This window comes from Quercus lobata, chromosome 4, assembly GCF_001633185.2.
Source record: "Quercus lobata isolate SW786 chromosome 4, ValleyOak3.0 Primary Assembly, whole genome shotgun sequence".
Classification (NCBI taxonomy): domain Eukaryota; kingdom Viridiplantae; phylum Streptophyta; class Magnoliopsida; order Fagales; family Fagaceae; genus Quercus; species Quercus lobata.
In genome coordinates this window covers 87,275,354-87,299,755 of record NC_044907.1, presented here as the reverse complement: position 1 = coordinate 87,299,755, position 24,402 = coordinate 87,275,354, and the positions used below count along the sequence as shown (strand labels likewise).

Below are 24,402 nucleotides of genomic sequence, written 5' to 3'. Positions count from 1 at the left end.
TTAATAAAATGTATGGTAACCACTTGCTATATCTATATGACAAGAATAATAAGTATTATTTGAAAGTGTTTTATACAGAAAATGATGAACCCACAGCAAAACAAATTTGCAGCTAAGATAATAATATCAGATCCAGCAATTAAATAAGCAACTGCTGCCCCCTCGACACCTACTACAAAAAGGGCAGTTTTTGTTGCACACTTTGCGTGCATTTACACATTACCCAAAACAATTGAAATCATGACAAACGCACGTTACCCAAAACAATTGAAATTATGACTTAAAGTCCAGATTTCAGACTTGAAAATGTGATTTTGAAGGTGTTTGGATACAGATGAAAAAGGCCAGCATATGGTGTTTTGTATTTTGCGCGTTTGTTTGTTTGTTTGTTTTTTTTTTTTTTTTTTTTTTTAATTGAGAAGCACTTGAAGATGTTGGCTGTCACTGTTCATGGGACAGTGACAAACATTTGATCATAGAATAAGCGATGAACAGTGCACACCAGTGGGTTCCGTGTATTGTCCACGGGACCTACAAACTTCTTTTTTCAGTAACTTTTTTATCAAAAATGGGTTTTACGATACTATTTACATATTTAAAAATTATTTTACTATAATGTTTTCAATGTTCAGTTTTTAATAAAATAAGCGATAACTAAACGGCCAAACGGATATTTAGCCGCATAAATGCATAAATGCATGTGTGCAATAGAATTTTTCCTTGCAACCGAAACACAAACAAAAAAAGGGCGAGGGCCACATCATTTTCCTAACCTGGTTAGCCTCCCATTGCAGCACCAAAGAACGACATTGGTTTTACAAACTGGACTGGCCATTTCAATTGGGGACTAAGCACCAATTTGATCTGGTAAAAATCCCTAAAACTGGTAAAAAAACTGAGTACTGTGACCAAAGTCGGTTCTTTGATCATACATATTTTTAAAACCATGCATTGGACACATTAGTGAAGCATTTTACTAGAACTATTGTGACATACTGGTACAGCCTAGTAGTGAGCAGTGTTTCTTAACCATCGTACAGACTAGTGCAGTTTTTAACTCAACATCATCGCTCTTCAACAAGATTAAATCTATAGTGAAAAATAGTTCTCCTCATTAAGGTAAAATTATTTATATTATGCCATCTTCACATAATGATTGCCTTTTATTATTCGAATAACTTATGATAGGACTGCCTTTATTATTCTTCACAAAGTATCTGGTGCTTAGCAAATGGTCTTGGGGAACCGAGATTTAGTCAGAAGGAGGTGCAAGAGGTCTGAAAGACCATGACTTCCCTCACGGTAATGGATATTTGAAACATGGCCTCCCTAGATTTTTTCAAGAAAAAATGGGGTAAGAAACAAGAAGTAGGCCTGCTTGAAAAAGGGCTTAAATATCATTGAAGTGGTAAAAATACAAAGGAACTTGGACCAACGGACAGTGGTATATCAACAGCAAAATCAAAGAGCAAAAACATCAAATTTCAATGAGTTCCTTGCACAAATATTTCTTTAAACTTATTAATCATAAGTGGTATTTCTCCTTATAGTTTGAAATTATTATAATACATTGTGAAAATTGAAGCGTAGCTCCAAAGAGGCGTGGAAAAAGCCTAATTAAGAATTATCTAAAAAGCTAAAAAACCAGAAAAATTAACTAAACCATAAACCCCATCACAATTGAATCCTTATCCGCACGAGTAACTAAACCCTAAACGCAAATACAGGAAAAGAAAATATATATATATATATATATATATATATTTTTATATAAATCCCAGAAATCTCTTAACAAAATAGCAGAACATTTAATAATAAGATTTTGATTAAAAATATCATTAACAAGCAGAAATTAAAACCCAATGAACTATCTCTCCATCACAATTAAATCCTTTTCCTCACGAGTAACTAAACCCAGAACCCAACACACACACACACACACACAGAGAACTAATTAGGAAATCTCTTATCAAAATAATGGAAATCTATAAAGATTTTGATTAAAAGATCATTGGCAAAGCACAGAGTAATTAAACTAACCTAAAATCGTACCATAAAACACTCCATTAGACTTAAATCCTTATCCTCACAAGTAACTAATAAACCTAAAACCTAATTAAAAACAAAAAAACAAAAAAACAAACAAACAAAAAAAACAAAACCCAGAAATCAATTTAACAAAATAGTAGAAATCTAACAAGGTTATGATTAAAAAGATCATGAATAACAAGTTTTAGTTAAAAACTACTAAACTAACATAAAATCATACCATAACAAAGACCAAAACACAATAATCAAGAAAAGACCCCAAAAAAAAAAAAAAAAAATCCAAAATCTCTTAACAAATTAGTAGAAGAACTCTAACAAGATTTTGATTAGAAAGATTATTAATCAATGAATCAATACTCGTCTACACCCTCGAAAGACCAAGCAAACTCCTCGCGAAGCTTCTCCTCCTCTCCTGGCTCGAAATCACTCTCCAGACCAAAGAACTTGCGAACATACTCGACACTCTTGTTCTGGATTGCACTAGCCACGGCCCGGCAGAAGAAATCCAAGGCCTCCTTGAAGTTGAGGTAGTACGCGGTGAGTATAAGTTCGGTGAGTTCTTGAGGCATCACCTTCCTCAACAATTCTTGCTCGTACTGCTCCATATCTTTCTCCGTCTCTTTCTTGTTGTCAGCGTTATTGGCCTTGATCTTGAGATATTTCTTGCAGTAGGTGATGAGTATGGCGAGCGGGTGGCTTTCCACGTTTGGAAGAGGGATCATGGTGGTGGAAGCGCCACTGGTGATGCTGTTGTTGTTTTCGTCATCAAAATACTGCTTGACAGTGCAGAACTTCATGGCCACAGCTTCTTCGACCTCAAATAGTTCATTGTCTGAGGTTTTTAGGGTTATCTTGGTTGAACTTGAAGTGGGGTTTGGGTTTTCGCTTTGGTTCGACATTGTTGAAGGGAGAGAGATTGGTTCGTGGAGAGAGGGAAAAAAACTTTAGGGTTATGTTGTAGTAGAACTGAAGAAGTAGAACGTTCTTATGGATTTTGGAAGCTACTTGCTGATTTTCTGTTTTTTACTTTTTATATTTTGAGAGGGAAGTCTACTTGGAAAAGGATTAGTTTCTTTTTTTCTTTTTTTTTTTGGTTTATTGGTAAATTTTATGTATGCCTACGTTATGTTTGTTTATTACTGTAATTCAAATCCATAATTATCTTGAATTTAATCATCATTGAAAAATAAAATACTATATTTCTATTTCATGGGTTTTTTTTTTTTTTTTTTTGAGACATAGTTTCAAGTTTCAACATATGATAATAAGAAATTTTATCAGTTGTAACCATGCATTTAATTTTATAAATTTAATGTATTGTACTACATTTAATTAAGTTTTACCATTGCAAAGGACCTTATAGTTGAATTAACATCTCCTCATACACAAAGTATTTGAGAGTTTAGGGGAGAATATGTTTGAGTTTCAAAATTAGCAGTATATTATAATTATCTCTTAAAAAAAATTATTAAGTTCTGTCATTAGTTTCTTTTTAAAAGAGACAGGGAAGAAGGATAACCATTATTTTCTATATATGTTGCATTCGTAGCTCTCTCTCTCTCTCTCTCTCTCTCTCTCTCTCTCTCTCTCTCTCTCTCTCTCTCTCTCTCTCTCTCTCTCTCTCTCTCTCTCTCTCTCTCTCTCTCTCTCTCTGCGCTATTTTTCTTTTATATATAAGTAATATGAGCATGCCTATTTGCATAGTATTTATTAAAAGATATGATTATTTTTTTTTTTTTGAAATTTTTATGCTAAGTATGTTTCAAAAATATTTCAAAAAAAAGCTAAAACTTAAATTATTTGAAAAGAAATTGAAACAAAAAGTAGAAAAGAAAAATTAATAGAAAAGAAAATTTAACTTTTTTGAGCAAATCCCAAGTGCACTTTATATGTAGCAATTATTCAAGATACTATTCTATGATGATAATTAAATTTAAATTAAAAAAAATAACAATAGTAATAAATTGAAATACAAAATTTGTTTTTCTAAAATTAATGTGATTGTGTTGCAACTTTAATTTTCAAAGATTTTTGACTTGTGGATTTAAATAAATTTTTTGTATCTTCTTCTTTTGTTGCTCCATAATAGTCAATGAATAACTCCATTCATACTCCATAATTGCAGATATTGGTGTGAGTCGTACATTGATTGCAACATCAATTCTTTGTAAATTAGTAGATTCATGCATTATCCCTTTCACTTGATAACTTACTTTCACAATCATTTAAAGTATCATTGATATAAGCCTGTCAATAGATCGAACATGCTAAGAAATCTATCATGATATGTAGAAGTAAAATAAATAAATAAATAAATAAAACTAATTAAGAAATCTCTAATCAAATAGTGGAAAACTAATAAGATTTTGATTAAATTAAAAGATCCTTAGCAAAGCACAATGTAATTAAACTAACCTAAAAGCATTCCATAAAACACTCCATCAGATTTAAATCCATATATCCTCATGAGTAACTAATAAACCTAAAACCCATAAACAAAGACAAATCAAGAACAAAAAAAAAAAAAAAAAAACAGAAATCTGTTAACAAAATAGTAGAAATTTAACAAGGTTAAAATTAAAAAGATCATGAATAACAAGCACAAGTCAAAAACTACTAAACTAATGGCCTGTTTGGAAGTTTAGAGAGGGATGAGAGTAGAAGGGAGTAGAAGGGAGGAGAGTAGAGTAGAATGATTTCCCTCCACCTTGTTTGGATGTTTTTAAAATTAGTAAGGGAGAAGGGAGTAATTAGCCCTTCTCTTTGTTTGAATATTTTAAAAATTAGGATGGAGAGGAGAGGAAATGATTAAAATAGACAAATTTACTACTATTTAAAAATGGACTTGTAACATTGGCCTATGATTAATTTATTCTAAGATTTCTTTTCAATCTTAGAATATGTTATTAGTGAATTTTTTTTATTACAATTTCAAAATGTTAAGAACCTTAAAAATTATTCACACTAAATATAAAAATCAACAAATTGCGAACCATTAAAGCTTATATAAACTAAAAAATAACTAACTAATAAATTCAAATAAAATTTTTGGAAAGGCCTTGTGGTAGCTAAAATTGTACAAAAAGAAAACTAAATTGGAGCTTCTAAATCTCAAATTCATTATCATTTGTGACTACTCAACCCAATACAACTATGTATCTTTTTCTAAGTGAAAGCTCCTTATCGGTGGACAAAACTGAAGAAGAACAAAAAAAATGTAGTTTCCTCTATTTTCCTCTGTTTTCTCAGCATCAAAACAGAGGCCAAGTAATGAGAAACGGCACGTAAACTCAAAAATCAAGCATTGAACTCGATGAAACCAAAAATACAATAAAAATAGCTGAAAGTTTGAATATGAGCTAGGGTTTTGGAGAGCAATATGACAAAACTGAAGAAGAACAAAAAAAAAAAAAAAAAGTAGTTTCCTCTGTTTTCTCAGCAACGAAACAGAGGCCAAGTAATGATGAGAAATGGCACGTAAACACAAAAATCAAGCATTGAACTTGATGAAACCAAAAACACAATAAAACTAGCTGAAAGTTTGAATATGAGCTAGAGTTTTGGAGAGCAATACGACAAAACTGAAGAAGAACAACCAAAAAAAAAAATGTAGTTTTCTCTGTTTTTTCAGCAACGAAACAGAGGCCAAGTAATGATGAGAAATGGCATGTAAACACAAAAATCAAGCATTGAACTCGATGAAACCAAAAATACAATAAAACTAGCTGAAAGTTTGAATATGAGCTAGGGTTTTGGAGAGCAATACGACAAAACTGAAGAAGAACAACCAAAAAAAAAAAAATGCAGTTTCCTCTGTTTTCTCAGCATCAGCAATGAAACAGAGGCCAAGTAATGATGAGAAATGGCACGTAAACACAAAAATCAAGCATTGAACTCGATGAAACCAAAAATACAATAAAACTAGCTAAAAGTTTGAATATGAGCTAGGGTTTTGGAGAGCAATACATTGTTGTTGTTGTCATCGCTGTTGTCGTCGACATCATAGGAAGATAGCTCGGCTTCTTCTTTGGCTTTGGAAGGCTTTTCAGAGAGCTTCGTGTTAGCAATCGAATTCATAGGCTCTGATACCATTGCTTTTGCCCTAGCTAGTTTGATTCATTTTTTCTTTTCATTCACCTTAATTTTCTTAGGAAACAAACAAATATTATTTACATAATCAGTTTTTTTTTTTTTTTTTTTTAATTTTAAAAAACCTTGTAATTTTTTTAATATAATAAGGGTAAATTAGGTATATTCAATATATTTGTATTCTACACTCCCTCCAAATCTCTCCAATTTGGAGGAATTAAAAAATAAGAGGTTGGAGGTACCCCCTCCCCTTTCCTTAAAAAATTTCACTTGAATTACTCCCCCTCTACTCTCCCTCCTTTTTTAAACATCAAACAGGCCATTAACATAAAATCATACCATAACAAAGACCAAAACACAATAATCAAAAAAAAAAAAAAATCCTGAATCTCTTAACAAATTAGTAGAACTCTAACAAGATTTTGATTAGAAAGATTATTAATCAATGAATCAATCCTCGTCTACACCCTCAAAAGACCAAGCAAACTCCTTGCATAGCTTCTCCTCCTCTCCCGGCTCGAAATCACTCTCCAGACCAAAGAACTTGTGAAAATACTCGACACTCTTGTTCTGAATTGCATTAGCCATGGCCCGGCAGAAGAAATCCAAGGCCTCCTTGAAGTTGAGGTAGTTCGCGGCGAGTATAAGTTCGGTGAGTTCTTGAGGCATCACGTTCCTCAACAAGTCTTGCTCGTACTGCTCCATCTCTTTCTTGTTGTCAGCGTTATTGGCCTTGGTCTTGAGATTTTTCTTGCATGCAGTAGGTGAAAAGCATGGCGAGGACTTTACCACAACTTTTCATTAGTCTTCTACAGTTCTACTTCTACTACAACATAAACCCTTGAGTTTTTTTTTTTTTTTTTTCTCCACAAATCAATCTCTCTCTTAATCTTAAAGAATGTTGAACCAAAGCGAAAACCCAAACCTCATCAAGATTCAGACAACAAACTATTCAAAGTCGAGGCATTTGTGGCGATGAAGTTCTGCGCTTCCAAGCAGTACTTTGATAGTTTGATGACGAAAGCAATGACAAAGACATCACCCAACGCCCCTCCACCATCGTCATCCCTCTCCCAAACGTGGAAAGCCGCGCGCTAGCTCGCCATGCTCATCACCTACTGCAAGAAACATCTCGAGAGAATGAGAGAGAAGGAATATGAGAAAAATGTGAGTAGGTTCATTATTAGAGCTTAACAAGGTCTTGGAGGTGCTGGTGGGGACTAAATACTATGTGGCAACTGGCAAATTATCGGTTGGATCTGTTATGATAATATAGCTTGCATGTTATGATAAGGGATAAGGTCTATATTTGATATTTGTTTTGGAGAACACGAAGATGAGTTATCTTTTATCTTTTTCCTTTCGAGCATGCTGCGACAATAGATATCCATTAAACAATGAGTTAGAAAGTTTTTTATTCTATTTTAGAAATCAACAATGCTATTTAACTTGGAAAAATAACAGAAGTATGTATTTTTTTTTCATTATATCAAAATTACACATTTCTATTTTACTTCTACATATCATGATACATTTCTCGACATGTTCTGTTGGCAAATATCAGTGGCACTTTAAATGATTGCAAAAGCAACTTATCAAGTGATGGGGATGATGCATGATTCTGCTAATTGAAAAGTTAGGTACTCTCAGATTATGGTAAAATTGTGATTCGTCCTCTTACATTCGTGGTGGACCATATCATAAATTTAATGATTGGACCTCACTATGAATGTGAGAGGAGGGAGCACCATTTTTCGTATTCCAAGAGCACCTAATTAAGAATTACTCCTATTAATTTACAAAGAATTGATGTTGCAATCAATGTACAACTCACACCAACATCTACAATTATGGGCTATGAAGGAGTTATTCATTGACTATTTAGAACAACAAAAGAAAAAGATACAAAAAAATTTATTTAAATCCTCAAGTCAAAAAAATCTTTGAAAATTAAAGTTGCAAAATAATTACATCAATTTTAGGAAAACAATTTTTGTATTTCAATTTATTGCTATTGTTCTTAATTTTTTAAAAAAAATTTAATTATCATCATTGAATAGTATCTTGAACAATTGCTACATATAAAGTGCATTTGGTATTTACTTAAAAAATATTTATTCTTTTGCTTTTTATTTCAATTACTTTTCAAAGAATTTAAATTTTATCTTTTTGAAACATATTTAGCATAAAAATTACAAAAACAAAAATCATATCTTTTAGTAAACATTAAGCAAATAAGCACACTCATGGGGAGGTGCTCAAACCAATTCTTCCCTAAATCCTCAAGCACTTTGTGTATGGGAAGATGCTAATTCAACTACAACGTCTTTGACAATGGCAGAACTTAATTAAATACATGGTTACAATTGATAAAGTTTCTTGTGATATGTTGAAACTTGAAACTGTCTAAAATAAAATAAAACCAATGAAATAGAAATATACTATTTTATTTTTCAATGATGATTAAATTTAAGATAATTATTATTTGAATTAGTAAACAAACATTTAATGTTCAAAACAAAAAGAATAAGAAATGAAGGGAATAATTGATGTTGCTGATGATCTAGTTTTGATGCACTCCTCGACCATCCCTTCAAATTAGGACAATCATAGATTTAAAGTAACTTCAGTGATGGGAAGAATAGTATTCACGGCATTGTGGATGAAGCAAGGACATCCTCATTTATACCCCTTTCTGATATGTACTCCAGATCTTCCATTAAACTCAACACAAGACTATCCAGAGAGGGGAGCTTCAAGCTTCTCTTTCTTGTCTAGTCTAGTCCATACGGAAGCTTTGTTAGTTTTTACTTTTTACATTGTAAATCACAAAATGGCAACACTGCAGCCTAAAGGAAAGAACTGAAAAGAAGGAAAAAAGAAGAAGAAGAAGAAGAAGAAGGCAAACGGAGACAAGAGAGTAACCTATGTGACTGTGAGCAAAATGTTCTTCAACTGTGTGGTGGACTTGGTGGTGCGGTGAATTCACAAAACCTCTGACATTTCGATTTTTCTACTGCTATGGTACAAGCCCTAGATGTGTTGGAATGAAAATTTAAAAAAAAAAAAAAAATTCCCTTTTATTTATTGAGGTAATTATTAAAATACTTATGTATTCATTTTAAAAATGTTGAACGTCTAATTATTATAATTTTTTTACATATATTTATCACTAATTGGATTGTATTTTATTTAAATTAAATAAAAATTATATTTATTTTTAGACTTTTTTAAAAATATATATATGTATGTATATTATCGGTATAGGAGATCTAAAATAATAAGGTTCTTTAAAATTTTTCAAATTAATTAGGATAATTTCAAAATTATATATTTCCTTAATTTTTTTCAAAAAATTTTGGGGGGGGGGGGGGGGGGGGGGGAGGCCTCGGTCCTCATGTCATGTGGCTCCAGCACTAGATGCAAAGAACTTATTTTTAGTTGGATGCAACTACATTATTGACTTTTTTTTTTTTTTTTTTATGGAAAGCTGAAAACATTTATTCAAAACAGAAACAAAAAAATAACAACTACATATCAACATTAAGGTTCTGCTCAAGAATAATTATATCAACAAAAACTGAAGGAGCAGAGCCTAAAACAAAAATACTAGCTAGGCAATTATTAAGAGACCATTTTACAAGAACATGAGTAGCCATTTTCAGATCTCTAGGAATAGTTGAATTTCACATTATGGACTTAATATTTTTTAAGTACTTTGATATTATTTCAAACTTTTGGACGATGTGTTTTAAATATTTGATATTGTTATTAACTTTCAAAATGTATGCTTAATAGGTATTTTGATGTTGAGTTTGTAAAACAAAAATTGTTTATTAAATTTATAACAATATTGTGGGGCCAAAGAATATGACAACTCCGGCCCACTTTATAATGAGCCCAAGACCCACATCGAGGAGGACGAAATGGCCGAGGACGGACAAAGAAAGCCCAAATAGCCTAGAAACGTTGCCGAGGACGATCCTGCTCTCGGCATCCCAAACCCCAGGAGGAAAGAACAGCACGCCGGCAAAGACAACCTCCCAGAGCGCCCCCAAGAGAAGGACAAGTACAGTAGGATACCCATGAGCGTATGGTGTAGGAACAATTTAAGGAGAAACTGTCACCTCCGCATTGAATGCACCCAACTAACGTTCTAGCCGCATTAATGAGGAAATGACCCCTGAACAGTGCGGTCTTGGTTGCCGCAACTCACAGAAGGTTTGGGAAGGTGGCTGATAGGATGAGCACTCGAATAATGACCTACATGATCAACAAGTGGAGGGCCAAAATCGACTAGAAAGAAGTATATAATGTGAGAGACCCTCCAAGAATGGGGGATCGAGAAAAAGGAAAAAAGAAAGGAGAAGACAGTAGCAATTGGCGTGACTTTGGGAACCTCTACAACCTAGCACTGAAGAAAGAAGAATAATCATTAAGTTCCTCGGATGAAGCGCCTGAGGACACCATTTCACGCTTTAGTCTATATCCTAGTTATCCAATCCATGTATAACCGTGCCTAGTTGTTGTAATCCAAACTAAGGCCTAGTTCTTAAACCCATTCTCTACAAATTTATTGTATTGGATTAATTGGGCTTAAGACCACTCATCCAACTGAAGAAATGCTCGAACCCAGTCCCTACAATTGGCGCCGTCTGTGGGAAGAACTTGTGTGTTAGTAAGGGCAACAATTAGACATGGTAGGATCAGGCCCTCATCAAGCAAGCTCCCATCAGCCCGAACCAGCCAAATCCCAACAACAGGGTAACTTTTCTAACCCCGAACGTGATTGAAATGAAGAGAATGGAAGGTTTCGAGAGGGAAGCGTAAACACCACCTAAACCAGCAAAAGCTACTCTCGCGCTGGCAATCACGTGCTTCAGAGACAAAATAACAACCGGGCCCCGCAACCGGAAGAAGTTAGAAGCCATATGTCTCAGAAACAGAACGATAAGCTAGCCATGCAACGAGAGATAGATGATTTGAAGAGAAAGCTGCACCATGCACAGCAAAGGCGATCTCGTTCTAGGCTTGACATACCCTCTGACGATGAAAGTGACGATGACTATAGACGAAGATTAAGGACTCCCCCAAGTGAGAACTTTTCTCACGAAGAAGAGAACTACCGGAGGCGTAGGCGCAGAAGCCCATCTCCTAGGGTTTTGGGAAACGATGCCATGAGCAGGGCATTAGATCAACTCTCTAAGTCACCTTTCACGCATCACATAAAAGGGGTCATACTTCCTCGACGGTTCCAGCAGCCAACCTTCGCCATTTACAATGGTAAAACAGACCCTGTGGAGCATGTGAGCCAATTCAACCAAAGGATGGCTGTCCATTCTAAAAACGAGGCGCTGATGTGCAAGGTTTTCCCATCTAGCTTGGGACTAGTAGCGATGAGGTGGTTTAATGGCCTGAAGACGAATTTCATAGATTCGTACAGGCAACTGACCCAAGCTTTTAGCTCTCGCTTCGTTACAAACAGCAAACCTCCTCGACCTTTGAGTGCTTTGTTGTCGCTATCCATACATGATGGAGAAACCATAAAGGCCTACTCGGACAGATATTGGGAGACGTACAATGAAATGGAAGACAATTTTGACGATGTCACCATTATTACCTTCAAAAATAGTCTCCCAGCCGATCACGGCTTGAGTAAGTCTCTGATTGGTAAGCCCGCCACCAGTATGCGCCAACTGATGGATCGGATCGATAAGTATAAACGAGTGGAGGAAGACCAGTTGCAAGGTAGAGGAAAAGAGAAGGTTATCCCTCAGGAGAGGAGAGATTTCAAGTTGGACCGGTATAACAGCAACTGCCCGATGAGAGATTTCGTAGGGCAACCCGGAACAACCAACACACAGACTGTCAATGCTGTATTCCGAGAACCAGTACATCGGGTATTGGAGAAAATCAAGAACGAGCCATACTTTAGGTGGCCGAATAAGATGGCAGAAAAGTCCTCGAGGCACGATCAAAACTTTTATTGCCAATACCATCAGGACTACAAACATACCACGGAGAACTGCAGGAACCTTTAGAACTACCTGGACTAGCTAGTCCGGGAAGGAAAACTGAAGCACCTGCTGCATCATTCCAGTGATCATCAAGGCCAAGCCCATCAAGAAGCCAAGAGGGATGCTGCCCTAAGGCCACCCGTAGGAACGATCAACGTAATCATGGCCGCACCAGGAAGAACAGGCACGCGCCCTTCACGAGTGTTATCGATGGCTCAATTGCCTACCGAGGAGTCCTAGCCAAGGCCGAAGAGGGCTAGAATGAACTTTCGTCTCGTCTTGAATTTTTCAGAAGAGGACAAGATCGGAACCATCCAGCCCCATGATGATGAGCTATTGATCACTCTTGGAATTGGGGACTACGATGTGAAAAGAGTGATGGTAGATGGCGGCAGTGCGGCCGAGGTTATGTACCCTGACCTCTACAAGGGGATGGAGTTAAAACCAGAAGATTTGACGCCCTATAACTCCCCTCTAATGAGCTTCGATGGGAAGCTTGTCGTTCTAAAGGGCATGATTAGGCTACCCATTTAGACCGGCCCAGAGATAGTGGAGGTGAACTTTATCGTGGTGGACACTTACTCCCCCTATACAGCCATCGTCGGTAGGCCCTGACTCTATACGTTAGGGGTTGTTGCCTCCTCATTGCATCAGAAGGTGAAATTCCCGTCAGGGGACCAAGTTCTCGAAATTCGCGGTTGCCAACCCACGGCGAGGTGATGTGTGGTGGCGGCCGTCTCACATCGGCTCGATGCGGAATCCTCGGCCTCCACTAAGAAGAATTTATAGCAATCAAGGACCCCGGTTTCGCACCCTGACACAACTGCCGAAGAGGCGAAATGTGAAGATTTAGAAGAGGTGGTTATTAGCGACAACCCGGAGAAATTCTTTCGAGTAGGGGTTCAGCTGCCTCTTCAGGAGAAGGAGGAGCTGATTGAGTTTCTTAAAAGAAATATTGATATATTTGCATGGGATGCCTGCGATGCCCCTGGGATTGACCCAGCCTTCATCTGTCATCATCTCAATGTCAACCCGACCATCACTCCCAAGAAGCAACCACCCCATCGCCCATTAAGAGAGTATGTCGATGCGATTAGGGATGAAATGGCGAAGTTTAAGCGTACTAGGGCAATCAAAGAGGTCTTTTACCCCGAATGGCTGGTCAACACTGTGGTGGTCAAGAAGAAAAATGAGAAATGGCGGGTTTGTGTGGACTTCACTGACCTAAATAAAGCGTGCCCAAAAGACGCGTTCCCTATGCCTTGGATAGACCAGCCAGTGGATGCGACAACAGGCCATCCTCGGATGAGCTTTTTAGATGCCTTTCAAGGCTATCATCAAATACCACTAGCGTTGGAGGATCAGGAGAAAACAGCCTTCGTGACACCAACCGGGAGCTACCACTACAAGGTGCCGTTCGGTCTGAAGAGCGCAGGATCCACTTATCAAAGGATGATGACAAGAATGTTCGAGCTGCAGTTGGGCAAGAGCATCGAAATCTATGTTGATGATATGATGGTGAAGAGTAAAGTGGTGTCCAAGCATTTAGGGGACCTCGGCAGCACCTTTGGCGTCTTGAGGAAGCATAAGCTGTGCCTGAATGCTTCCAAATGCTCATTTGGCGTGGGATCAGGCAAGTTTTTGGGCTACATGGTTACTCATAGGGGAATTGAGGTTAACCCCGACCAGATCAAGGCTATAAATGATCTAAAACCACCGCAAAATGCAAAGGAGGTCCAAAAGCTTACTGGGATGATCGCAGCCCTCAATCGATTCATTTCCAGGTCGGCGGATAGATGTAGACCATTCTATTTCTTGATCAACAAGTGGAAGGGGTTTGAGTGGTCCAAGAACTGTATTGTGGCCTTCCAGCAACTCAAGGAATACCTATCCCAGCCACCTATCATGTCCAGTCCCGAGGCCGATAAAGTCTTATACGCATATATTGCTGTGGCCCCCCATGCTATGAGCTTGGTGCTAATATGGGATGACAATGACCTTCAAAAGCCAGTCTATTATGTGAGCAAGTCGCTGCATGAAGCTGAGATCAGATACTTACCCCTGGAGAAGGCCATACTGGCTGTGGTCCACGCCACGCGAAAGCTTCCCCATTATTTCCAAGCCCACACAGTGGTTGTTCTAACCCAACTACCCTTGAAGTCTATACTTCGAACCGCCGATTACACTAGAAGGATTGTCATATGGAGCACAATTCTGGGAGCTTTTGACATCAAGTACATGCCTCGGACCTCCATAAAGGGCTAAGTCCTAGCTGACTTGGTGGCCGAATTTGCTGAACCATCAGTAGAAATAGTAGCAGAGCAGAACATGGATGAAAAATCGGTTGGAGTAATCTCTATGCCAGGACCCCCATGTTAGAAGGTGTACGTTGATGGAGCAGCAAATCAAAGAGGGTCCGGAGTAGGGCTAGTCCTAATATCTCCTGAGAAAACTATCATAGAGAAATCCCTAAGACTTGGGTTCTCGGCCACAAACAACGAAGCCGAGTATGAGGCCTTACTACAAGGAATTGCCATGGTGCAGAAAATGGGAGGAAAAGTAGTTGAGATGTTCTCGGACTCAAGACTAGTAGTGGGCCAAGTAAAGGGAGAATTAGAGGCCAGAGACGCAAGGATGCAAGAGTACTTAAGCCAAGTCAAGCGCTTGTAGTCAGGCTTCGATCTTTTCAGCTTGCCGCACGTCTCCAGAAGTGGAAACACTCATGCAGATTCACTGGCCACGCGTGCCACCTCCTCGGCAGGGGGTCTGCCTCGAATTATTCTTGTCGAGCATCTGGATAGAGCGAATGAAGTAGCCAAAGGTATGGTCCATGTCCATGAGGTTAGAGTGGGTCCTAGCTGGATGGATCCTATGGTGAGGTTCCTCAAAGATGATATCTTGCCCGAGGAAAAGTCAGAGGCTGAAAAGATACGAAGAAAAGCTCCTCGGTTCTGGTTGTCCGAGGACCACAAATTGTACAAGCGCTCGTATTCCGGGCCATATTTATTGTGTGTCCACCCTGAGGCATCAGAACTACTGCTTGAAGAGCTACACGAAGGGATTTACGGGAGTCACACAGGAGGAAGATCTCTGTCGCACCGAGCCATTACCCAGGGATATTGGTGGCCGGGGATGCAGAAGGAAGCCCTGGAATATATTAAAAAGTGTGACCAGTGCCAAAGGTTCGCCCCAAATATTCATCAGCCAGGCGGGATCCTCAACCCTCTGTCCAGTCTATGGTCGTTCGCCCAGTGGGGCCTGGATATTGTAGGCCCTTTCCCAAAGGCAGCAGGAAATAAGAGATATCTACTGGTCAGAACAGATTACTTCACCAAATGGGTCGAAACTGAGCCCCTGGCAAACATCAGAGATGTTAATGCTAAAAAATTCATCTGGAGAAACATTGTTACGCGATTCGAGGTCCTTCGCAACCTCATTTCAGACAATGGACTCAAATTTGACAGCAAGGCCTTCAGAAGATACTACTGCGAGTTAGGGATCACTAACAGGTACTCAACTCCAACTTATCCTCAAGGAAATGGGCAAGCCGAGGCTGTCAATAAGATCATAGTCAATAGGCTTAAGAAGAGACAAGATGATGCCAAGAGGAGATGGGTAGAAGAGCTGCCGCACGTCTTATGGCCTTATCGGACTACGCCTCGACGGTCGACAGGGGAGACACCTTTTGCCATGACCTACGAGGCCAAGGCTGTTATCCCTCTGGAGGCAAACTTCCCAACACTAAGGACGAACTCCTTCACCTCGGATAGTAATGACGAACTACTGGGGAGGAACCTAGATCTGATCGACGAACGAAGAGAAAAGGCAATGATCCAGTTGGTCTATTACCACCAGAAGCTCAAACAGGGATATGATGCTAACGTGAAGCTTAGACCGCTAGCACCAGGAGACTTAGTTGTGGGTGCTACCAAGAATCCATCTTGAGGAAAGCTTGGGCCTAATTGGGAAGGACCATACCGAATTACTTCAGTAGCAAGAATAGGAGCATACTACCTAGAAGACTTAGATGAAAAAGCTGTACCTCGTCCATGGAATGTAAATAACCTGAGAAGGTATTATTATTAATAAAAGCATTTCTCTAGTTCAAATTTTAAGTCTATCTTGATTATATGTCTTGTATTCTAGTAACCGTCTAAATACTAGACAAAACCAAGGTCTTACATAGTCCTCGGACTCAAACCTATGGAGAAACTCGCTACTTCAAAAAAAAAAAACCTAAGTACTAGATAGAACCAAGGTCTTGCATGTTCCTTGAACTCAAACCTATGGGGAAACTAGCTACTTACTAGACAGAACCAAGGTCTTGCATGGTCCTCAGACTCAAAACTATGAGGAAACTAGCTACTTCAAAAAAAAATCTAAGTACTAGACAGAACCAAGGTTTTACATGGTCTTCGGACTCAAACCTATGGGGAAACTAGCTACTTTAAAAAAATCTAAGTACTAGACAGAACCAAGGTCTTGCATGGTCCTCGGACTCAAATCTATGGGAAAACTAGCTACTCCAAGAAAAATCCAAGTACTAGACAGAACTAAGATCTTGCATGGTCCTCGGATTTAAACCTATGGGGAAACTCGCTACTCCAAGAAAAATCCAAGTACTAGACAGAACCAAGGTCTTGCATGGTCCTCGGACTCAAACCTATGGGGAAACTGGCTACTTCAAGAAAATCTAAGTACTAGACAAAACCAAGGTCTTGCATGGTCCTCGGACTCAAACCTATGGGGAAACTAACTACTCCAAGATTCGTAAAAGTTGTGGATATGGCCTAAGTGCGCGCTCAGTACCTTGGGTCATAGGCTCAGCCCCTGCCCCCTAAGAATGTGGGAAGACACAAACTAAGTGTCCCTTTAATGCCGATGAGTTAGAACTTAAAGTTTAAATTTCAATTACAATACATACACCCGGCAGCAATAGTGTGTATATAGAGCTTAAAGTTTAAATTGGTAGAATCATTTCTTTCAAATTAAAGTTCACCTTCCCTCATACCCTATGTCAAGCGATTCATGGACGGATGGTAACGTTTTATTACCAATTGCTTATTTCAATTTTTTGATAATTGGGGTTGTAAAGCTGCTTAGAATAACCAATTTACAAGGCACAAGGTTCACAGTAATAACAATAAACACATGTAGTCGAAAATTTTTAATTACAGCAATTCTGAGGTCCTTAAAAAAAAAAACTAACTAAAAAAAATAAAAATAAAAACTAAATTAAAGCTGATACAAAAATTTGCCGGGTCCCCTACTTCTTCAACTTTATTTTGGCCCCTTCCTAGGGGAGCTGAGCAGGATTGGCCTCAGGACCCTTGGGGACATTAGCCGGGGGAATGGTATGAACGGGCTGAACCAAGAGAGCTGGCTCCTCGGCATGAGAGGCCTGAGCACTGACTATAGACTCGGCAGCCTCTTGGGGCGCTTCAGGATTCGGACTTCCATGTGTTTCTATCACCCTAGAAAGCTCGCCCCCCTCGGCTGGCTCGTCAGGAGTGGATACGGCCATAGCAGCCTCAAGCCCGGCAGTCTCAACCTCCTCTAGAGCATCACAGCCTCGGAGCTGGCAGGGAAGGTCTCACGGATGGCCGGAGGGTAGTATACCTTCTCCACCTTCCACAAATCGGACGAAGCCTCAACCCCAGCTTGTTTGAGGGCTTCATTCCAGACTTGGGAGCAGTAGAGCCTGCATACTCCAGGGATTTGAGCCTTGAGAATGGCCTGGGTCTCAGCCCCCCCAAGTCATAAGCCTCCTCCTCGGCTTTCTCATTGGAGCTCTCGGCCTCCGTCTTAGCCTTCAGAGCTTCGTCCCTGGCCCACTCCGCAACATTTTTGGCTCCCTCCGCCTCAGCCAGTTTCTTCTTCAGATCAACGATTTGCTCCTTAGCAATCTTCAGCTGATCTTCAGTCTCAAGTAGGCGCTTTGTCTAGCTTTCGGCCTGTCTCTGGGCACTGGCTAGGCCTAATTCGGTGCTATCCCTAGCCCTGGTCATCTTCTTCAGCTCCTCCCTAGCCTTAGAGAGGTCAGCCTCGAAGTTTTTGAGGGTCTGCGCAACGTCCACGCGCTTGTTACGTTCAAGCTTCAAGGACTTGCTCTGCTCCTTAGCCTCATCCTCTAGCCTATAAATGGCCTGGACGGCCTGCCAATTGGAACAAACACACGATAAATGGGAAATCAAGGAGCAAAAATCAATGAAGTCACTAGTGTAAGAAACCTTACCATGCCCAAATACCTCTTGATGTTGAGGAAGACCTCTTGCCTCCTCAGATTCCTCAACTCAGCCATATCAGTAGGGAGCAGCAGGGTCCTCTCCAATGCGTCGGCCACATAAGTGCCTTCGTCGCCCTGGAAGTCCCTTAGGGAAGCGTTGTCCATCAGCGGCTCCCCATAAAGCATTAGGGCAGGAAGCCAAGCCTGGGGCGCAGGTTGAGTGTCGACCTCCTTTCCCTGGTCTTGATGCCCAATCTTCAATTGTTTCGAAGCTCGTGGGGCTTCGTCTTCCTCCCGAGAGGAGCGAGATTTCCCCCCATCCATGGGCTCCTTGCCTTTGGCAGCCCTCTTCCTTTTTGGATCGGTAGGCTCGAGCCGAGGAGGTAGAGTCGATTGGTGGGGAGGAGGAAGTCCAGATCGTGGAAATGGTGGCTACGATTGGGTGGAAGAGGACCTGGTCTAAGCAGACTGAGGTTGGGGCAACGAAGAAGGAGGAGACCTAGATTGTGACTTCCCCGGCGCTTCCTTCCCCGGTTGGCCCTCAAGAAGGTCGAACAGGCTGGTTGCAGGTTTCCTCTTAAAGCCCATTTCTGCCTGAGAAAATGTCCCCACTGACAAGAGATCCACCTCAGACAAATCGGGATCGCCCAAGTCACTAGAAGGATCCTCGGATGGACTAACTTGGTCAAACACACCAAATTCTTCCTCAGACAGACCTAAATCACCCTCGGCCTCCGCTGCTTGGTGGGATGAAGAAGAGCTTGCTAAGGGGATGCCTTCGGGGACAGGAGATCCTTCGGGGATCAAAAACCCGTGCTCTACTACAGCGATTTTCTGAAGCCAAGGATCGTTAGCTCTGATCACGTGCTTCGGGGCGGCGAATGATTTTTGGATAGGATTGTACCCTAGGATCTTGTGAGCGGCCCTGACTTGGTTGTCAGCTTCATTTACAAAAACCGCCGCCTTTAGAATGGTCTTTAAATCTCCCCGGTTGGTCAGGTGAAAGTGCCGTTCAAAGGCTTGCAGATCTACAAAAAGAAAACACATTCACATTAGCAACCGAACGATGCAAATTACAATGGCACAAAAGATTAGCCCTCTCCTACTCTCGCTACCCCACTTGGCTCCCCCTCCACTGTTGGGCAATAAAGGCCATCGTGCCACTCCCCGGACACAATGAGGAAGTCCTTATTCAACCCTTTACTAGTCTCGGGAAGGCACTGAATAAGCCAAACCTTATCATCCCTCGTCTTCATATAGTAGGATTCACCCCTCAGGTTTTGGAGGTTGTAACACCAGTTTACATCGTGATGGGTTAACCTCAATCCCATTTTCTCGTTTAGAGCATCCACACAACCCAAGATCCTAAACATGTTGGTAGTGTATTGGGTGGGAGTTAGCCGAAAATGCCTAAGGTAATCCCTCATCACTGGCCCCATAGGGATTCTCATACCACCTTCTATAAAGGCAATTAGGGGAATCACCACTTCGCCCTCATTTCTCCTAAAATGCCACTCTCCTTCCTCACAATACCTCAAACCTACATTGGGGGGTATCCTATAATCGGCAATGAATTTTTCCATCGTCTCTTCAGTCTCAACCAACTTTTTTAATTTACCCATCCCTAGAAACGGCTAGAAAGACTCAGGGAAAGACGAAGGAGGGAGAGGGGTAAGAGGAAAAGAAACTTAGAAGAGAGAAAACACGAGTTAGGGAGAGAAGAAAACATACAGAAATGAAGAAAAGCTCCTCAGACAGGCTTTTTATGCTGGAAAGAGGCTTGAGTTTGGCTGGAAGTTTGACTGAACTCAGGATATGTGCGCAAGAACTCTCAAGTGCAAAGATAAAGAGACAAATCAGTCCAAATGGGTATTTATACCTCCCATTAAAAGTAACTGTGCAGGTTTTCCACCCATAAAGACAAAGGAATCTCCACCGTTAGATTCTCATCGCACCGTTGAACGTGGGGAGCACAGAGCCACCAGAATTTAATGAAGACACGCTTCATATACCAAGGCGCCAAAAACGTGCCTCAGGCAAGCGAAGAGGCTCTGGCATTGATGGAGGACAAGACTTGACAAGCCATGACAAAGGCCCGATGTCACCAAAACCCTACTTTCCGTCTGAGGAGCCAGACAGCAGGATTTTGTGGGGCTATTGTGGGGCCAAAGAATGTGACAACCCCAGCCCACTTTATAATAAGCCCAAGACCCATGCCGAGGAGGAAGAAATGGCTGAGGACGAACAAAGAAAGCCCAAATAGCCTAGAAACGTTGTCAAGGAAGATCCTGCTCTCAGCATCCCAAACCCCAGGAGGAAAGAATAGCACACCGGCAAGGAAGAAATGGCCGAGGATGGACAAAGAAAGCCCAAATAGCCTAGAAACGTTGCCGAGGAAGATCCTACTCTCAGCATCCCAAACCCCAGGAGGAAAGAATAGCACACCAGCAAAGGCAACCTCCCAGAACGCCCCTAGGAGAAGGATAAGTACAGTAGGATACCCATGGGCGTATGGTGTAGGAACAATTTAAGGAGAAACTGTCACCTCCGCATTGAATGCACCCAACTAACGTTCTGGCCATATTAATGAGGAAATGATCCCTTAACAATGCGGTCTTGGTTGCCGCAACTCACAGAGGGTTTAGGAAGGTGGCTGATGGGACGAGCACTCAAATAATGACCTGTATGATCAACAGGTGGAGGGCCAAGATCAACTGGAAAGAAGTATATAATGTGAGAGACCCTCCAAGAATGGGGGATCGAGAAAAAGGAGAAAAGAAAGGGGTAGACAGTAGCAATTAACGTGACTTTGGGAACCTCTGCAACCTAGCATTGAAGAAAGAAGAATAATCATTAAGTTCCTCGGATGAAGTGCCTGAGGACACCATTTCACGCTTTAGTCTATATCCTAGTTATCCAATCCATGTATAATCGTGCCTAGTTGTTGTAATCCAAACTAAGGCCTAGTTCTTAAACCCATTCTCTACAAATTTATTGTATTAGGTTAATTGGGCTTGAGACCACTCATTCAAGTGAAGAAGTGCTCGAACCCAGTCCCTACAAATATTATTCACGTGTTTTTTTAAGCGGGTTAAATGGATTGAATATGTGTCATCCTAACCTGTTTAATATTTATTGAGTTAAAATGGGTTGTATTACATTCGTGTCAACCTAACACAACATGTTTATTAAGCAAGTCTTATTGTGTCAATTCGTTTCGTTAACATGTCATGTTAAGGTTGAAGGGTCATGACATAATTATTAAATGAGTCGGGTTTGAGTTAAATCATTTAGCCGAATATCCCTATCTCGACACAACAAAAACATGATAGGAACTTCCATGTCAACCGTATAAAGAGATATTTAATTCAACAAAAGGCATGCATGACAATCAAGAAAACGATCATTTAAAAAATATTTTTTCTTCTATAAAATTTATATGAAAGGGTAACATATATGAACTAGTTCTATGAAAGGAAATGGAAGAATGTTGAGCATTGCATGTAACTATCAAGAACATGCAGCAATTCATGGCATATTAACATGAAAATTTGCCCTTTTCAAATAAACTTAGCTAAATTTGAATCTTTAGTAAATATATACATCAGCTACCATTTTTCTTTATTTTTTATATTTTGTTTTATTTCTTTTTATTTTTTTCTCTGATTGGAAGTCATTTAATGCATAATTAGACACCAATGACTCGACACTATTTCATAAACCTTATTAGTTCCAAATTGAGTTAAGGTTTTGTAGTTTCTCAGTGTTATCTTGTTTTAAAAGCTTTAGACTGGGTTTGGATTCAGCTTTTGCGTTTTACGTTTGCATTTTCAGCAATTTTTTTTTTTTTTCTTTGAGCCAGTTTTGTTGACTTTTTCACGGTGAACAGTGCATTCATGCACTGTTCATGAACCCACAAATTCCACTTTTCAGTAACTTTTTCATTAAAAATGGGTCTCACGGCACTATTCACATATTTAAAAATTATTTTGCTACAGTGTTTTCAGTTTTCAGTTTCAGCAAAATAAGTTCTATCCAAACAGACTTTTAATCTTCCTTGGAGTTTTCACTTTTGAAAATAATTCAGCAATAACTTCTTTTATATATATATATATATATATATATATATATATAAGAAGTATTTTATTGAGAAAATACTATTTCATGAGCAAAGGACATGAAGAAGCCTAAAGAATTACATAATAGAATTATGTGCAAAATAAAATTATATAAATAACCTTTGCTACTCATTACTACCCACAGTATAAGGAATTGAGTCAGCATGGGATGGCTAATAATTGATCTAAAGATTTTAAGTACATAACCTTCCTTCCCACTTTGAAAATATGATGGTGAATATATGACTAGAGTTTAATACCGAGAGAGTGGCTTAGGTAGTGCTTACTTGTAAAGTTTATGAGAATGGAGTTTGTTTGGCTGCCAAGAAAAACAAAGAAAAATAATGGAAAGTGAGGGGAGAGGGAGGAGGGGGAAGAAGAGTTAAAAAGATGGTGTGAGAATTAGCTAGCTTTTATTAGTCATGATAGACGAGTTGGAAGTATAATTGGATAATTTAATTGACTTGGAAAGCTCTAATTTGGGCAAATCAGGGGATTTAAACCTTTGTGGTAAGAGGACAGTTGTTTGGGTCATGGTCGTGTAGCGTTGAGTCCATTGCTGATGTTTAAAAATTTGTGTCTATTATTTCTACTAAGATTTTCCAGTCTTAGGGTATATAAATAAAAAATAAATAAATAAATAAAAAGTTAGAATAAGTATATAAAGTAAAATCCAGATTTATAATATTGTTATTTTAATTACGAATATCTCAACCAACTTGGAAGAAATTCGACATGATTCGAGCTCGCCTCAGCAATGTTGGGATAGGTTTTAGTTTTGTTTAGATCTTTTACAAGATTCAATTCGTTAATTGTGATGTATGGCAGATGCTATATAGGAGTAATAGTAGTCCTTTTGCATGATAAGATCAAATCAGTGTATTTTAGCATACAAGGCTATCATATTGGTATCTTAAAAATTGTGAACAAACTACTTCAACAAAGGATAGTAAGTACTTAACTAAAAGACCAATAAGAGCATTAGTATTGGGGGTTTGGCTATTTTAGCAATACACACTTAAATTGAGCTTTACCTTGGTGTGTATTGTTAAAAAAATTTAGCAATTGTCAACGGTAAGTTTGTATTTATACTTTATAGCAACTACTGTAACAAGTTTGTATTTATTTTTTATTTATTTTTATTTTCATCTCTCTCTCTCTCTCTCTATTATTTTTTTGAAACTTAGATGTGAATACTCTAAGGAAGACAAACCCGTGGAAGCTAGATGCTAAGAGCACTTGCATCGATACTTGTATAATAATAATAAAAATGACCACATTTTAACCAAGAAAGCCTAAAATTCACCCACATCAAGTCATACAAAGTTGTGTAAAAATACATGGTTATTACAATAACTAGTCACCAACCCATGCGATGCACGAGAAAACTATTAAATATGGGACAAAATTTAATTACAAAATTAGTTGTAACCTTAGGCTACAAACTTAATATCTTTTTATTGGAGATTAATTTTGATAAATCTACCATTAAATTACATCTTCTTCTTATATCCTCCATACTTGCAAAATTTCAAGAAAATTAAAGATCAATAACTATGGCATTAATATTTTTTTTTTTAATTGCAAGTTTTTGTAATTTAAAATTATGCACAAAATATAAACTTATAGATCATATAGTAAATAATATCTGATTGACACAAAATTTAACATGTGTATTAAGAGCGTAAAAAACATGCAATTCAATGGTTAAATTTTCAAAATATGTTGTAATATTTATTTTATTGAGTGAATTTATAGCCTTAAGTTACAACTAATTTTGTAGTTAAACTTTATCCTTAAAAATGAGTTATTGTATATTCTATTAGGGTAGTTTAAGAGATTATTTTAAATCTCCATTTCATTATATTTTAGCTGGAAAATACTATATTGTCCCATAAATATT

General features: G+C 38.8%; 2 protein-coding genes across 2 annotated transcripts; one reads left to right on the top strand and one right to left on the bottom strand.

The window, feature by feature from the left end:
• Positions 1 to 2,399: 2,399 nt before the first annotated feature.
• LOC115986063 (SKP1-like protein 1A) lies at positions 2,400 to 3,058 on the bottom strand. Its single transcript, XM_031108925.1, has one exon. It carries the CDS (start codon positions 2,946 to 2,948, stop codon positions 2,400 to 2,402), a length of 549 nt encoding a protein of 182 aa, XP_030964785.1. The 5' UTR covers positions 2,949 to 3,058.
• An 8,011-nt stretch (positions 3,059 to 11,069) lies between these two features.
• LOC115986062 lies at positions 11,070 to 12,179 on the top strand. Its single transcript, XM_031108924.1, has one exon. The coding sequence runs from the start codon at positions 11,070 to 11,072 to the stop codon at positions 12,177 to 12,179; it is 1,110 nt and encodes a 369-aa protein (XP_030964784.1).
• The last annotated feature ends 12,223 nt before the right edge of the window (positions 12,180 to 24,402 follow it).

Bases quoted from the DNA above. Each gene is read 5' to 3' on its own strand.
- LOC115986062 (XM_031108924.1), top strand. From the start codon at position 11,070: ATGTCTCAGAAACAGAACGATAAGCTAGCCATGCAACGAGAGATAGAT.
- LOC115986063 (XM_031108925.1), bottom strand. From the start codon at position 2,948: ATGTCGAACCAAAGCGAAAACCCAAACCCCACTTCAAGTTCAACCAAG.